This window comes from Thunnus albacares, chromosome 12 (genome assembly GCF_914725855.1).
Source record: "Thunnus albacares chromosome 12, fThuAlb1.1, whole genome shotgun sequence".
In the NCBI taxonomy this organism is placed as follows: Eukaryota; Metazoa; Chordata; class Actinopteri; order Scombriformes; family Scombridae; genus Thunnus; species Thunnus albacares.
This window is the reverse complement of record NC_058117.1, coordinates 22,693,196-22,706,761: the sequence shown is the minus strand read 5'-3', so window position 1 is coordinate 22,706,761 and position 13,566 is coordinate 22,693,196. Positions and strand designations below refer to the sequence as shown.

General features: G+C 38.6%; 1 protein-coding gene across 8 annotated transcripts in view; it reads right to left on the bottom strand.

Annotated features, from left to right (window-relative positions):
• The window catches only part of LOC122993732 (receptor-type tyrosine-protein phosphatase mu-like), a 160,945-nt gene that overhangs the window by 106,082 nt on the left and 41,297 nt on the right, over positions 1-13,566 (bottom strand). For all 8 annotated transcript variants that reach the window (XM_044368129.1, XM_044368128.1, XM_044368131.1 and 5 more), the window contains exon 2: positions 12,441-12,563. In XM_044368129.1, coding sequence (XP_044224064.1) covers positions 12,441-12,563 — 123 coding nt within the window. The remainder of the gene's footprint in view (positions 1-12,440; positions 12,564-13,566) is intronic.

The following is a 13,566-nucleotide window of genomic DNA, read 5'->3' as shown; positions in this document are numbered from 1 at the left end:
ACTACAGACAAAGCACAAATCTTCTGAGAAAACATAGCACAATCAGCACATTTAGCAGATCAGCAGCAGCAAGTGAACTGTTGTGTCGACACAGGAGGTGTTCAGGTACATGGTTGAGCGTAGGTCACCCGCGTTTTGGAAGCGGTCAGAGCCCAATACACAATGACTGTAGTTACACGCATAAAACAAAGGAAAAACTTTCCACGGGCAGTTCAAAACCAGCTTGTCTCATATGCTCTCATATGCTCTGAGACTGTGGCGATTGTGAAGCGCCACTACAGACAGAGCACAAATCTTTGGAGTAAACATATCCACTCAAATCTGACCTGAAGGTACAGAAAATACATACATTATTTACCATTAGATGACTTATTATTTATAACATCTGTGTATAACAGAATGTTAGTTTCTTTCATGTTGTTGGCTTATATGCTCATTCACATCAACTGTAGGCTATTAATTTTTCTATGCATTGCAGCAGCAATACCTGGGGCCAAGCACCCGGCCTGTTCAAAACAGGCACATTTTGAACGGGCTCTGCACTAGTAAGTTAAAATTTATTTGCCAAGAATTGTTTAGATTAAAGGGGTGTTATATGGTGAAAATGTTTTGTTAGGAAATATTTATACTCCTGATGTCCAAAATGAGACAGACTGCTCCAACATTATAATAGGAAGTGATTTTAATTGTAGTTTGTGTCCCATATTGGGTAGATTTCTACCCCCAAAATATCCAATCCAAAAATGCAAACATTACTGAGGAATTTGATCTTCTGGATGTTTGGAGGTATTTAAATCCTATGTCAAAAAGCTACACATTTCAGTCTCAGTCTCATTTATCAGCATCACGCATCGACTATATATTTGTATCAAGATGTTTAACCCATTTAATAGAGCGTTCAGATATACAGGCCATGTTGCTCTTTCAGACCATGCTCCTGTTACTGTGTTAATACAACCTCTTAGACCTATTGAACGCTCATTCTCTTGGAAGATGAATACACGATTATTCTTGGATAACAACTTAGTAAACTCTTGAAAGAACAAACAGACCTATTTTTAAAATTTAATGACAAAGATGAGATTGACCCAAGAATTGTGTGGGATGCATATAAAGCTTATATGAGAGGCGTGATTATTTCATATACAAGCCAAAAAAAAAAAAAGAGAGTGTGTAGCTGAACAAATTGACATTGAAAAGAAAATAACACAGAAGAAAATTATTATATAACAAAATCAGATGATGTTTTAACTGAGCTAAAGGCAACCAGAATAGGGTTGAATAATCTGACATTGAGAAAAGCAGAAAAGGATATTCTATTTTCGAAACAAAGACTGTTTGAATTTGGCAACAAACCAAATCACCTGTTGGCACACTTGACAAGGAATGCCCCTGTAAAATCTAATGTTTCAATTATTATAGAGGGTGAGAATAATCAACACTAAATGAATAACCATCAGATTAATGTTAGATTTAAAAGGTTCTGTGAGAAATCATGTAGCTCAGAGATTGACCATAAACTCAAGGAAGGACTCTTCTTAAACAATTTAACTATTCCACAGATATCAGGATTACAAAGCTAATCTATTGGAAGGCCCCATTTCTCTATTAGAGATAGATACAGCTAGTATATCCTTTCTCCAATCAGGGAAAGTATTGAAAGGCAAGATTAATAAAGAGTTCTGAATAAATCCATCGAGGATTCAAAACTCCCAGAATCAGTGTATATAAAAACTAAAAAGAAACCTGGACTTGACTGATCCTCCTTAAGTTCTGTTGCTGCATGGGCCTAGCAACAAAACGCCAAGGAAGGAGGGTGTCCAGCTGATGACCCAGTGAAGCGTTTCAAGGAATGATTGCCGATTACAATACAGGATTGTACACCAAGTCCTATGAACTCAACAGTAAGTATACAACAGGAGCTTCTCCAATTGGTCCCAAATGAAAAAAACTATTGGAACTACATTACCTTGTCTTTGGGAGAGCAAAAAATTCAATTATTCTGGAAGGCAATATGTAAATAAATTAGTGATAGGACAACAGCTGCTCCCCAGCCCACTTTTACGCCTACTAGGAAGTATACCAGATTCTCTGAAGGTACACAAAGAAACAGCTCATTTTCTCTTAATGTTGGATGGAAAGACTACAATGACGAAATTGGTTGGGGATGATTCTCCTTCTCTTCAGTTATGGAAATCTGATATCTGATGCTGTCTCTTTAGAGAAGGTGAGATACTGTATCATCTTTTCATAAGAAAATGAGAGAAGCCACTGAATCTTATAGGAATTACGTGCAGTTTGGCATGCAGATAATTGACTGAGCTGAGGGATTATTTTGTTCATGTACAACACCATTGTTAGTGCTTCGGTGCTCTGGTGACTTGATGAATGCTGTGCATCGTTTCCTTGACCAAATATGCAAATGCTCTGTGTATGGTACTGAGTTGTTTTTGTTTTTTTTCTTTTTGAGAATCAATAAAAAGATTGTTAAAAAAAAATCTATTTGCCAAGCAAGCCCCATTTAGATTTTATCGCTTCGGTTCAATATTAAAGGTTTATCTAATTCTCTCCCCTCTTGCCAATAAAACACAATGAGAATTATTATATTGGCAAACTTTCAAGGAGATGCAGAACACATTCTATTTGTCACCATCCTATTTAGCTTGGCTTGGTAATGAGATGGCACAAATCGTAACAGCATTTGAGACACAGCCAAAAACACTCAGTTTAATGTTGAAATACATTTTTTGGAAGTGTGTTAATGATTGAAAAAAACATTTTGCTTAGAGGTGAGGCAAACAACATGTAGGCAAGAAGTGAGGCAAAGCTGAACCACAGTGGATGTGCATCTTTGTCATTAAATTTAACATCTGGTGATTCACTCAGATATGGTGTTAAAAAGGGTGAATAACGTCAACCAAATCAGCAGGCTTGGTCCCCGAGTGTGTCAGCCAAGCAGCCTCTCACAAAACCCTATTTGTTCCATCAACGACTCGAGCTTGCCCACTTGTCTTGTTGTGCTGCACTTGTAACGCTCACCAATTCCATCTGTCTCCAGCTTCAGATAACGAGTGGGGGTTCTGTCATGTTTACACAATGAAACAGGAGGAGAGGGAGCAGAGGAGGAGGAGGAGAAGCAGTGAGTTGTGATGACACAGAGTCAGCCTCCCCGGCTTTGTTTGTCAGGTACAAGCAAGTTGTTGTTTTAAAGGATCTTAACATGTTTTGGGTCATGTAAGGATCATCTCTTATGAGGGGCTGTATAATAATAGTAATAATAATAACAACTCGTAGTAACTCTGCCACATAAGTGAAGCCATGATCACAAACCACTGAAACCATGCTATACTGCTGGTGAACCTATGCATGTTGAGTGTTCATCATGTGGACTACAACTGGAATACAGAATATGTGGACTGGGCCAGAAAGTGTGCTAAATATCAATAATAACTGAGGTTTAAATTTGGTTGTGATCAATTGTCATTGTTCAATATAAGAGAACTTGACTGATTTTGTTTATAGTAATTTGGGCTATGTTATTCAATAATATGTTATAGTAATTATGAAATGCAAATTTAAAAAAAAACATAGTTGAGCATGAAAGATCATTATTTATCTTGGGAATCATATTTCAACAAAAAATCTTAAATCACTCAAGTTCCACTTGTTACCTTTTACCAGAGCTTTCAACTACATCTGCCTAAGGAGATCTGGGCTGTAAACTCTGTTTTGTCTTTTAAATCCCTCCTAAAAACCCACTTTTTTAAAATTGATTTTCAGTGAATTCATTTATATTTTATGGCTTTTTTGTTTGTTTTAATCTCTTTGTGTTTTAAATGTGTTCCGTTTTTAATGTAAAGCACTTTGTAACTGTGTTTTATTGTTTAGCATTATTATTATTGTTGTTGTTGTTGTTATCATCATCATCATCATCATCATCATCATCATCATCATCATCATCATCTTGAGGTCTTGGTCAATGGATGTAGTTTGCTCAGTTGTCATGGAGATAGCTCAGTTGTCACCTTGTGACCTAAGAATGGAACTTCAGGACTATGGAACTATCTCCATGACAACTGAGAAAACTACATCTGCTGAGGAGGATGCTGTTGAAAGTGCTGTAAACAGCTCCCAAGTGGACCTTGAGTTAGGATATTTTTGTCAAATAAATAAAGAATTTAAATAAGTAGATAAATGTAATCAGCCAAAAATCCCAATCAAGTGTCAATAGTTAATTAATTAAGTATTAATAGTTATTTTAACCGCATGTGTGTACATGGCTTTCACTGGTGCACTTGTGTGGTGTCACTTGTATGTTTTTGTGGTTTCACTGAAGTGTATGAGGTGTGAAGTGTTAAAGTTTAAATGTGCTCTACAGGGCTCTTCATCATATCTTGCCGTGTTTACTGTAATAAAAGGCACTTTTTCCAAGTTGTGATTAGTTATTTATGATTGTGGCTTTTCTATGTTATGGATTTTCCAGCACAGCATGATCACTCTGGTATGATTCACTACTGTGAACAACATACTGTTGTTCTCCTGGAGCTTTTTTAATGTATTATTCACTTTCAGTTTGTCTCTGATTCAAGTGTTGAAGCTAATTATTTCTGAGGCTATGCAGGAAGTTGTGTAAGGTACATGTAGAAGGGCAGGAGGAGGATCGACTTTCAGACACTTGTTTGTCCAACCTCAGTCAGGTGGCTCTGTATGAGGGCTCTGAGGTCTCTTTAATAACATTCAGCCATCTGCTCAGGTGCCCAGGACATTCTTGTTTTTTCCCTTTGAAGCATCAGCAACCCTTGGTGTGATACGAACCAGCACTAATAATCAGTTGATGAATTGTTCAGTTGTAGCTCATGTTACAAAGACAAAGATGCTGGCACCACTGCTTTCCTCTATGATTAAAACAGGCTGTTTACTATTCATTTCAAACAGCCATATTGAGACAGTGTTGCACAGGAGATTTATGCACAGCAGTGCTCTTTGTTGGTAATTAGAGATGAAAATATCTGATCCCTCAAGCAGCATTTGTACATTTTTACTACCATGTTAATGAAAAATGTATAAAACAAAAGGTACACTGTGTAAGAAGTAACTTCTTATTTAATAAAGTTGAATGCAGTGGTCGTTAGAGAGGAAGACATTCTGTAATATTCACATTTGTATTTCTATCTAGGTAATTGTGCTCTAATATTATCAGGAAGATCACAGAACTCTAGCAATGAGACTGTGATATTTCTGTCACCAAATTTGAGACCCACCAATTGTCTTGATTTAGGTCAATGAACCCAAATACAACAAGGGGAAAAAGTCTTTCCCTCCCTCATTATTGACCACCATAAACATAAGTAAAAGTATCTCAAGTGACAGTGTACTGCCTCATAATGCTGTCATTGTCACTGTCTAACAGAAGTGAAGAAGATAACAGGAGAACACTGATTGTCATTCAGTTTCTATGCTCTTTGGGCCTAATGACCACATACTCTGCAGGACCTGCTGCACCATGACAAGCTAATTAGCCAGCAAGACTAAGAGCAAATTATAATGACACTGTGTTAGTGCTGTGCTAATGTGCTAGTGATGCACAAGGGTGTTTTCTCTCCTGCTCTCTTCCTCTTTCTATATCTCTTGTGCCTTAACAATGGCATGTTCAAGACCAATTAAAAATAGAGAGCTCTCTGCACACTCAAGGCCTGTCTCTGCAACTCCGTAAAGGCCAGGGCTCTGCTATTGTCTAAGGTATTCAGAGGAACAGATTTATTATTATTCCAATGTAGGCCACCTTCACCTTCCATTACAATGATGGCTGAACATGGAGAACATGGAGACTGGTATGAAAAATGAATTAGTAGAAGATGAAGTGTTCCTCCTGCAGATGCTACATACATTCATGTTGCTGTTCTTCAGAAATGAAGGGCACACTGCTGAAATAAAAATCTGTGACTTTCATTAAATTATAATCTTTTAGAAGCTATTAACAAGGACCCTGTCCATGAACGAAGGCTGCTACACAAAAAAACATTAACTATCCACTGATTATCAGACAATTAATTGTCAGAAGCCATAAATGAGAAGGTGTCAAAAAATATGGTTAGATATGGTTGCAGCCAAAATTATATATTGGACAATTTCAGAGGATTTCTGTCATTAGTTATCTTTTTGAGACTATGAAAGAACAGCCAGAACTTTCTGATTGGCTGCTACAAAGCATTAAATTTATGTGGTATTTTCATTGAAAGTCAAACTGAGAAGTATAATAGTCAATAAACAAACCAAAACCATTATGGCTGCAGATTTGTAAGTTGGATATCTGGTAGGTGTTGGTGAGGTTTTACAAGATCTACCAAGTGCCCTCTACTAGGATAAAGTCTTTCCAAGTGTAAACCCACAAATGTTCAGGTTCAACTGGACATTAAGTGATCCAAAATAACAGCCTTAGTGGTTTAATGGTATTATGAGCCATACAGAGAGAACCATGGACATACTCCAGTGGAAGGCTTCCATTAGGTTAATCCTTCGCCCTGTCAGCTCACTCACACTGGCAAGCCAGTTGGAAGTTGGTCACAGCTTGTGTCAGTCCATATGGGGAAAAAAAGTTCCTTTGGCTAAGGGAAGAAGCTGATAGAAAGCTGGTAATCACTAAAGAACTGAATTACTTATGTAGCAACATAAAACACATTCTCATTTGATGGGTTCTAGCACCAAATGTCTTTCAATAAAATGTTTTTGGTGGCCATTTCTATCGAAGCAATGGGTCCTGCTCATTAAAGTCTATTCTTCTGAGCATAACTCCTCTGACATTATCCAGAGGAAACAGGCAAAAAGTGTAATGACCATAATCCGTTGAAAGACTAACATAATGATATACGCTATGAATTCCTGTTTTCATGAAGCAATCAAACTCAATTTAGAAATGATAGCTTTTTAGGATTACAACAAATTCTAATTTTAGCTTCATGTATTTAAAGTCTGTCTGTCTTTGTCGTTATTTTAGCCATCAAGTGGAGATTCAGTGTTGGTGGAGAAGTAGACAGAGAACGGTGACTTGAGACAAATGTCAGATGAATCCTATTAACCCTTTTCTATTGCTCTCTTGCGTTCTTGTTTGACTATAGGAAGGAAAAACTACTACGGAAGACACTACTGCGAAAAGACTAACCAGTCATATGTAACTACAATTTTCCTTAAAGACATATGAATGTTCAAAAAACACTCTCACATAATAGCCAAATAAAAAGCATTTCACAGTGGGGACAGTGAACATGATGTAGCAAAATACCCTGAGCTGGTTAAGTGGCTACATTTGTACATTTTCTTTTTTTCACTCAGTTTTCTATTCTTAAAAAAGGTAGGAAAGTCTTCTTAATGTGAATATAGTCTGATATAATTTAGTTCACAGAAATAGGGTACTGTCTAATCCTAATCATCAAAGTCTATAGGTTGAAGGTATTTAGATTAATTATGAGTTGAGTGATGGTCTGAGCAGAGGATATAATTTGCAATAATGACTAGCGCTCATTATTTCTCCTCCATTCAGGTCCTGAACTCTGTGAAAATCATTATGTGGGGGAAATCAGAATGAAGGGGCGCTCTTTAAACCCAAACCCTCCAGGTCTCATTTGCTAATAAAATTCACAGAGGTCACTACCGCAGAAAAGCACGGCTGCCGCTTCGGAAATGTCAATGAAGACAGGGCTATTCTCACTGGCTGCCACCAATCAAAAATGCTCTCGCTGTGAGGGTTAGGCTGTTAATGTGAACAGCCGTGGCCTCCACTCAATTTTCCAGAACTTTTCCCTGTGTCCTTTGAAACATGAAAGGGGCCTGATAAAATAACGCTGAATAAGTTTGGGCTCTCCATATGACAGACCTGGCAGGCCTCTTTGACAGTGTCAAACAGATTCACCCAAAACCATCCATTATGCAAAACACGTTTCAGTCTTGTCATTTTAGTCAGGTGGAACAACTGACCCTTATTATGTTCCGTGGCAGCATCCTTTGTTGCTGCATGTCAATCAACAGCAATTCTTAATGGCTTAATATGTCATTTTAATATGCAGCACACACTATTGATGCTCCACTGCAATAAATGGGTCATATAATGGCCCATTTGCCTGATACAAACCCATTACACAACAGAGAGTGTTCACGTGAGCCACCTAGCTGCATCATTAGCCATAATTGTACATACCATGGACACTAATGGGAAAAGATACAGTATGCAAATATGTCCTCCATCACAACAGTGCAGTGTGCTGTCATAATCCTGTTTATAGTAATGGGTGAAATCCTGTTTGGTCAGACCATGGTACACTTCTTAACCCCACAAACATGCAAAATTGGAAATTGCAGTCTGTCATCCTCAGGAATTAATTCACGAATTGATCAGACGTCGTAATTTGCTGTTCTGGTTCGTCCCCTAATCATATAATGGGGTTTCTCCTTAACCTCACAACCTTGCCAACGCTGTGCAAGGTGTGATTTTTTACACAATGTTGTGAATGGCTCAAAAGCAATTAGCTTATTTTGACAACATGGCCTCCTTCCTCAACAGCAAATCCCATCTTTTGCTGATGTGATTTAAATTCTGATTAAATTTCTGACGTCCTTCAGTCAGTGGGTGTTCTCTCCTCTCATATTTTAAGTGGCTATCCTTCTCCTCTTTCATTTGAACAGCACATGCAGCATCGTAAACAACACTGGTTATCCAGGTGAGGTGGAGGGGCTGTGTCAATTCATTACCTCCTGATTGAAATGGTCAAAAAGGTGAACAGTTTGCCTTTTAAAATGTTCCGCCTTATCCATATGCAGCAGCCACGCACTAAGAAAGGCATCCTTCTGGGTTCAAGAGCGAGCTGCATTTGCATTAACCCATCATAAACCTGACAAGAAAGAACAAGAATGAGAGAAGATCACCTTTTGCCCTATGAAGAACTGTATTCTGCCAATCCTTCACTATTGTCTACGTGTCATTATCGACCAAGGGCGTGCTATCAAAACAAAGACCCTGTGCAAGAGTGAGACAAAAACATTCAATTCTTCTCTTGCAACATATTTAGAGCAGACATTAAGAATAAAACAATAAGTCATTTAGTTGGAGCTGCATTTGCTATTGTGCCTAGCATAATACAAAAACCCTAATTAATCTCAGTTAGAGGACCTTCTTTCTCCTCCTCCTCTTGCCATTATTCCCCAGAACGAGTCTCAGGGGAGAGCCAGGGAGTAGCAGCCTACTGCTGGCAACATCCATGACACCATCAGAGAGGAGGCAGTCTCTGCACCAGCTGGGGCTCACTAAAAACAGCTTCCTTCTTAATGGCATCTGGACAACCCCCCTCCCCCCCATAGCACCACCCTGCAAACTTCCACACCAAGTCAGCTTCATCCATTCTTCCCTGAGACTAACGCACCACAGTAACCTAAAGCAACAGAGCGTAGGGTGGAAACTAGAGGGATCATTTTTTAAGACATGATACAATGTCTTTGATTCAAATATGGTCATTTTCTCTTCAAATAGTCCAAGTCAACGTCTGCTTCTGACAGAAGTGCATCCAGCTCCATTCTCCAAGGTTGAATGAGTATTGTCTTGGCTGAGATGGTTTTATTATCATTGTCCAGGATAGATGAGGATTGTTGGTTATTACACGAGTGACAGTGACAGTTCTGCCGGGGGTTTCTCCAGTTGGCTCGGGAGAGGGAACACACTATGGAGCGCCCAAGCAGACGTGCAGACATGCAGTGCCTCAAAACTGGGCTGAGCCACCCTAAAGAAGCCAAAGCATGCAATCAGAGCTGTGGGGAGGGATAAACAAGGCTACTCTCTGTCCAGACGTAGCAATTAGGTAGGGAGTGGATCGTTGTAAACAACCAAGAGTTTCAGGCACTATTCGTCTCATCTTCATGTGACCAGAGGGCTTGTTTTCCTTGTTGCATTTCATTTTCCTCTTCCATTTTGCTTTTCTTTTATTTACATGCTGGGATGGAATCAGGCCAGTTTGGTCTTTGGTTTGCTTTGCTGTTTGAAGAACTGATGTCTTGTCCAGCTTTTAATGTTGACAAGTTCTTCTAGACTCTTTTTCAGATTCTGTGAAATCATGGATTATGTTTTCTTATGTCCAGTGTTAACATTTAAATAATTATCTCTTTATACAATATATATGCATGACAATTACAGTATGGTTAAAGCTGGAAAGGACTATGGTCATGGCAGATGACCTATGGTTGGGTTGTGGATAGGGTAAGGCAACTAAAACACTTGCTTAAGCTTAGGGGAAAATCGTGTTCACGGTTAATAAAAGTTGAACATTTTCTGCAGGTCTGTGACGGAATGTGAACTCTAGAAAATGTCAGATGTGCTACAGACTCATCTACCACCCCAGCCCCCACACCCTTTACTTTCTGCCCGGCTACACAGAGGACACAACTTCCTGCACTGACACTGATTGTTGGCATTGGACATAAATAAAGGTGGTAATTGCATATATTCACAATTATATTAAGAATACCCATAGTTGTACAGAATCTATAACTAATATTAACAGTGTTACAGGTAGTAATGCCTTCTGTTTGGACCCTACTTCAATTCCATTTCCATCCCTGCACACCAGGTAGGATAACAATCTGTTCTGTGAGTATGATAAGGTCATTTTGCGAAGATTCATAAGTACAGGTTGAGAGTGAGACAGCAATCAGAGGTGAGATAGCTTTTCCACTAGTGTGGCTTTCACCTAAATGCATTTCTACCCATCAACCCCCTCTCCAGTAGCCCTAAAACAATTTCAACCGTCAAGTACACTACATTTCACATCCCTTTCAATGCGGTCAAAGAGGAGAGATTACAATTTCGCGCGGCAGGTTGAGTGCTCACACTGAGAAATGGAGAAAGAGCTGCAACCTGTTAATTACGCACAATTCAAGACACACGGGTAGAAAACAAGCCTATCTGAAGTGTACTCAGACTAGGAAGCACAATCAGGGACGCCTCTTAACCAGACATGGGATTTTAATCAGATATGTTAAATTTAGACCATGCGCGAGGTGTTAATTTGTAGGTCAAGGCTTTTCCAGATTTCGCTGTAACCTTTGCTCAGCCTCCATGTGTCCCGACATTAATCAATTGCGATGGAGAAAGTAGATGCTTCCCCCCTCCATAGAAGGTTATTTCTCCGGGGTGGTTCAACACACATCATCCTGATGTACACACAAACAGGTGTGGGCACTGGCTGCTTAAAATTAGTGAGGGCCTGCTAATTAATTCCCCCTCTGTCACTGACGGGGCCCAGTGCAATCTATCCGTGATGCAGCCTTTGTGAGATTAGTCGTCAGATAGGAGAGGAAAACAATATCCATTAGCTTGCAACGCTACCTTTGTTATAACATGAAAAAATGTCATTCCATTAGTCTAACTCCTTAGGTGCCTTCTGCTCAGTGTTGGTGATATCTCTGCATTTCAAATCAAATATATGCAATCAATGGAACGTTAAAGAGACAAATTGTGTGCGACAGACTTAAAATGCAGAGAAAGCATTTTAATGAATTTCAATATGCGGCTGCCAGAAAGACTTCTTTAATTAAAATGTATTTTAATATCAAATGTCGCTATAGTCTTAGTTCATGAGATTGTCCCAAAGATCCTGTGTGATAGATACTCATGTGGAGGAATGAAGAGGTTGTATGAACACCCCGCATTTGTAATAAAAGAGAAGTAAATAGTGTTGGAATTCTTGGAGACGATTGTGTAAATATTATTTTTCTTATATTTTATGCTTTATTATAATATTCTATAGTAGTAGTATTAAATCTTATAGTATATTCCAGTTATAATCAGACTCACAGCCTAATCAGAAAAATGTCTTGTAAACACCTTAATTATCATTTGAACTGGCCATTCTGAGATAAATTTCCCTGCATTTCAAAACATATCATTTACATGTCCTGTCAAATTAATTGCATGTTTAAGATAATCAGAATATTTCATATACAGATCGCCCTTTTGAGCTTGTTAATATTTACTATTTTCAAGGACACTCTTAATCATCTTCTACAAAGTAAGTAAGGTGTATTGTATTCTGTTTTGTTTTTTTCTAATTTCCCTTCTTGAAGCATGAAAAAAATAAACTTAATACAATCTTTATTTTTAGACAGCTTCATTTGAACTGTAAGTAATTAGCTCATGTAAATGCAGCCACTGTGTTTGTGTGTTTTTGTAATGATTTAATCTAATATGTTTTCATTCACTGGCTTGAGTACCTTTTTAACAAATGAGTTCTTCCTATTTAGAAAATAATATTCCTATATGTGAAATTAATCTTTAAGTGCAGAATACCACTTCTTATGGAAGACAGACATTCAAATAGCCAGGCTATTGCAATGAGGTATTCTCTGTATGGTGATGGGATCATCATTTCTCTTCTTCACCGAGCCAATGTCACCATCCTTACCTGAGGGCATCCATGGATCTGATGAAGACTTCTCTCTAGTATTGGCCTGCTCCCAGTCAAGGTCATCGTCTCTGCCTTGGCTGTATCCACATGCTGCCAGCGGCTTCTCAAAGTTACAATCGCCTGTGACAAAAGGAAGAAATTTATATGGTTATACAGTTTTTCCATTAACTTGGTGCTCAAATGAATGAATATATAAATTAAATTCGCCCTCTTTTTTCCCAGTGGTATTCATAATGCAATATGCCAGACAATGAGATGCATTTAAGTGAGACCGAGTGAAGGATTACTGTAGTAGGCGAGGCACAACATACATTACCATCATTAGCAACACGGCAGTCCAATTTCACAATGACAAGTATGAAGTGTCCAAACTCCATCATCGTTAGGCATTATGTTCCCAAACTGCACCACCATCAGGGATAAATTGATTTATTTTCCTTGCCGGCCACAGAACTTTGCTGTTCATGCGCCCTTACTCCTCAGAGTCACTCTAATCCTTTTTACAAGCTGCTTGCAAAATGACAGCAAGCAACCATTAGGGCCAGGCTTCAACCAGGCTTGGCGTGTGATCGATTAATACAAATACTCCTTTATTCCTCGCACCTTAAAGGCCACGCAGAGAATGTGAGAGTTGAGCTTTTTTCCCCCCAAAGTGCTTTTCAATCCACTCATAAATCTACAAAAAAGGCATGTCAGAACAATATGTGGCAGAAAAAGAATTCATACTGAGTAAAAAAATGTGAAACATAAAGGTGGCTTTTACACTGTGGGAGGTCGTTTTCCAAGATGACTTAGAGAAGAACTACATAAAATGATGTTATGCTGTTTCAGATACACAATTACACTGGTTCTTTCTTGATAACAGATGTACAGCATATGACCCTTCTCCTTGCAAGAAATGAATCCAAATTGTAAATCTGAAAACGTTTACTCGCACATTGCTAATAAGTTTCTAAACACAGATGACATACACATTTTATTGCCGCTGGGAATGGCCTTTGAGCCAGAATCCATGCCAGGCCAAAACCAATATCTCATCTTACAAGCTCCCTCTGACATTCTGCTGCATAAAGGCTACGAGCTGGGGTTTTTGTTTTCCCATTTATCTCTCTGTTGACATTTA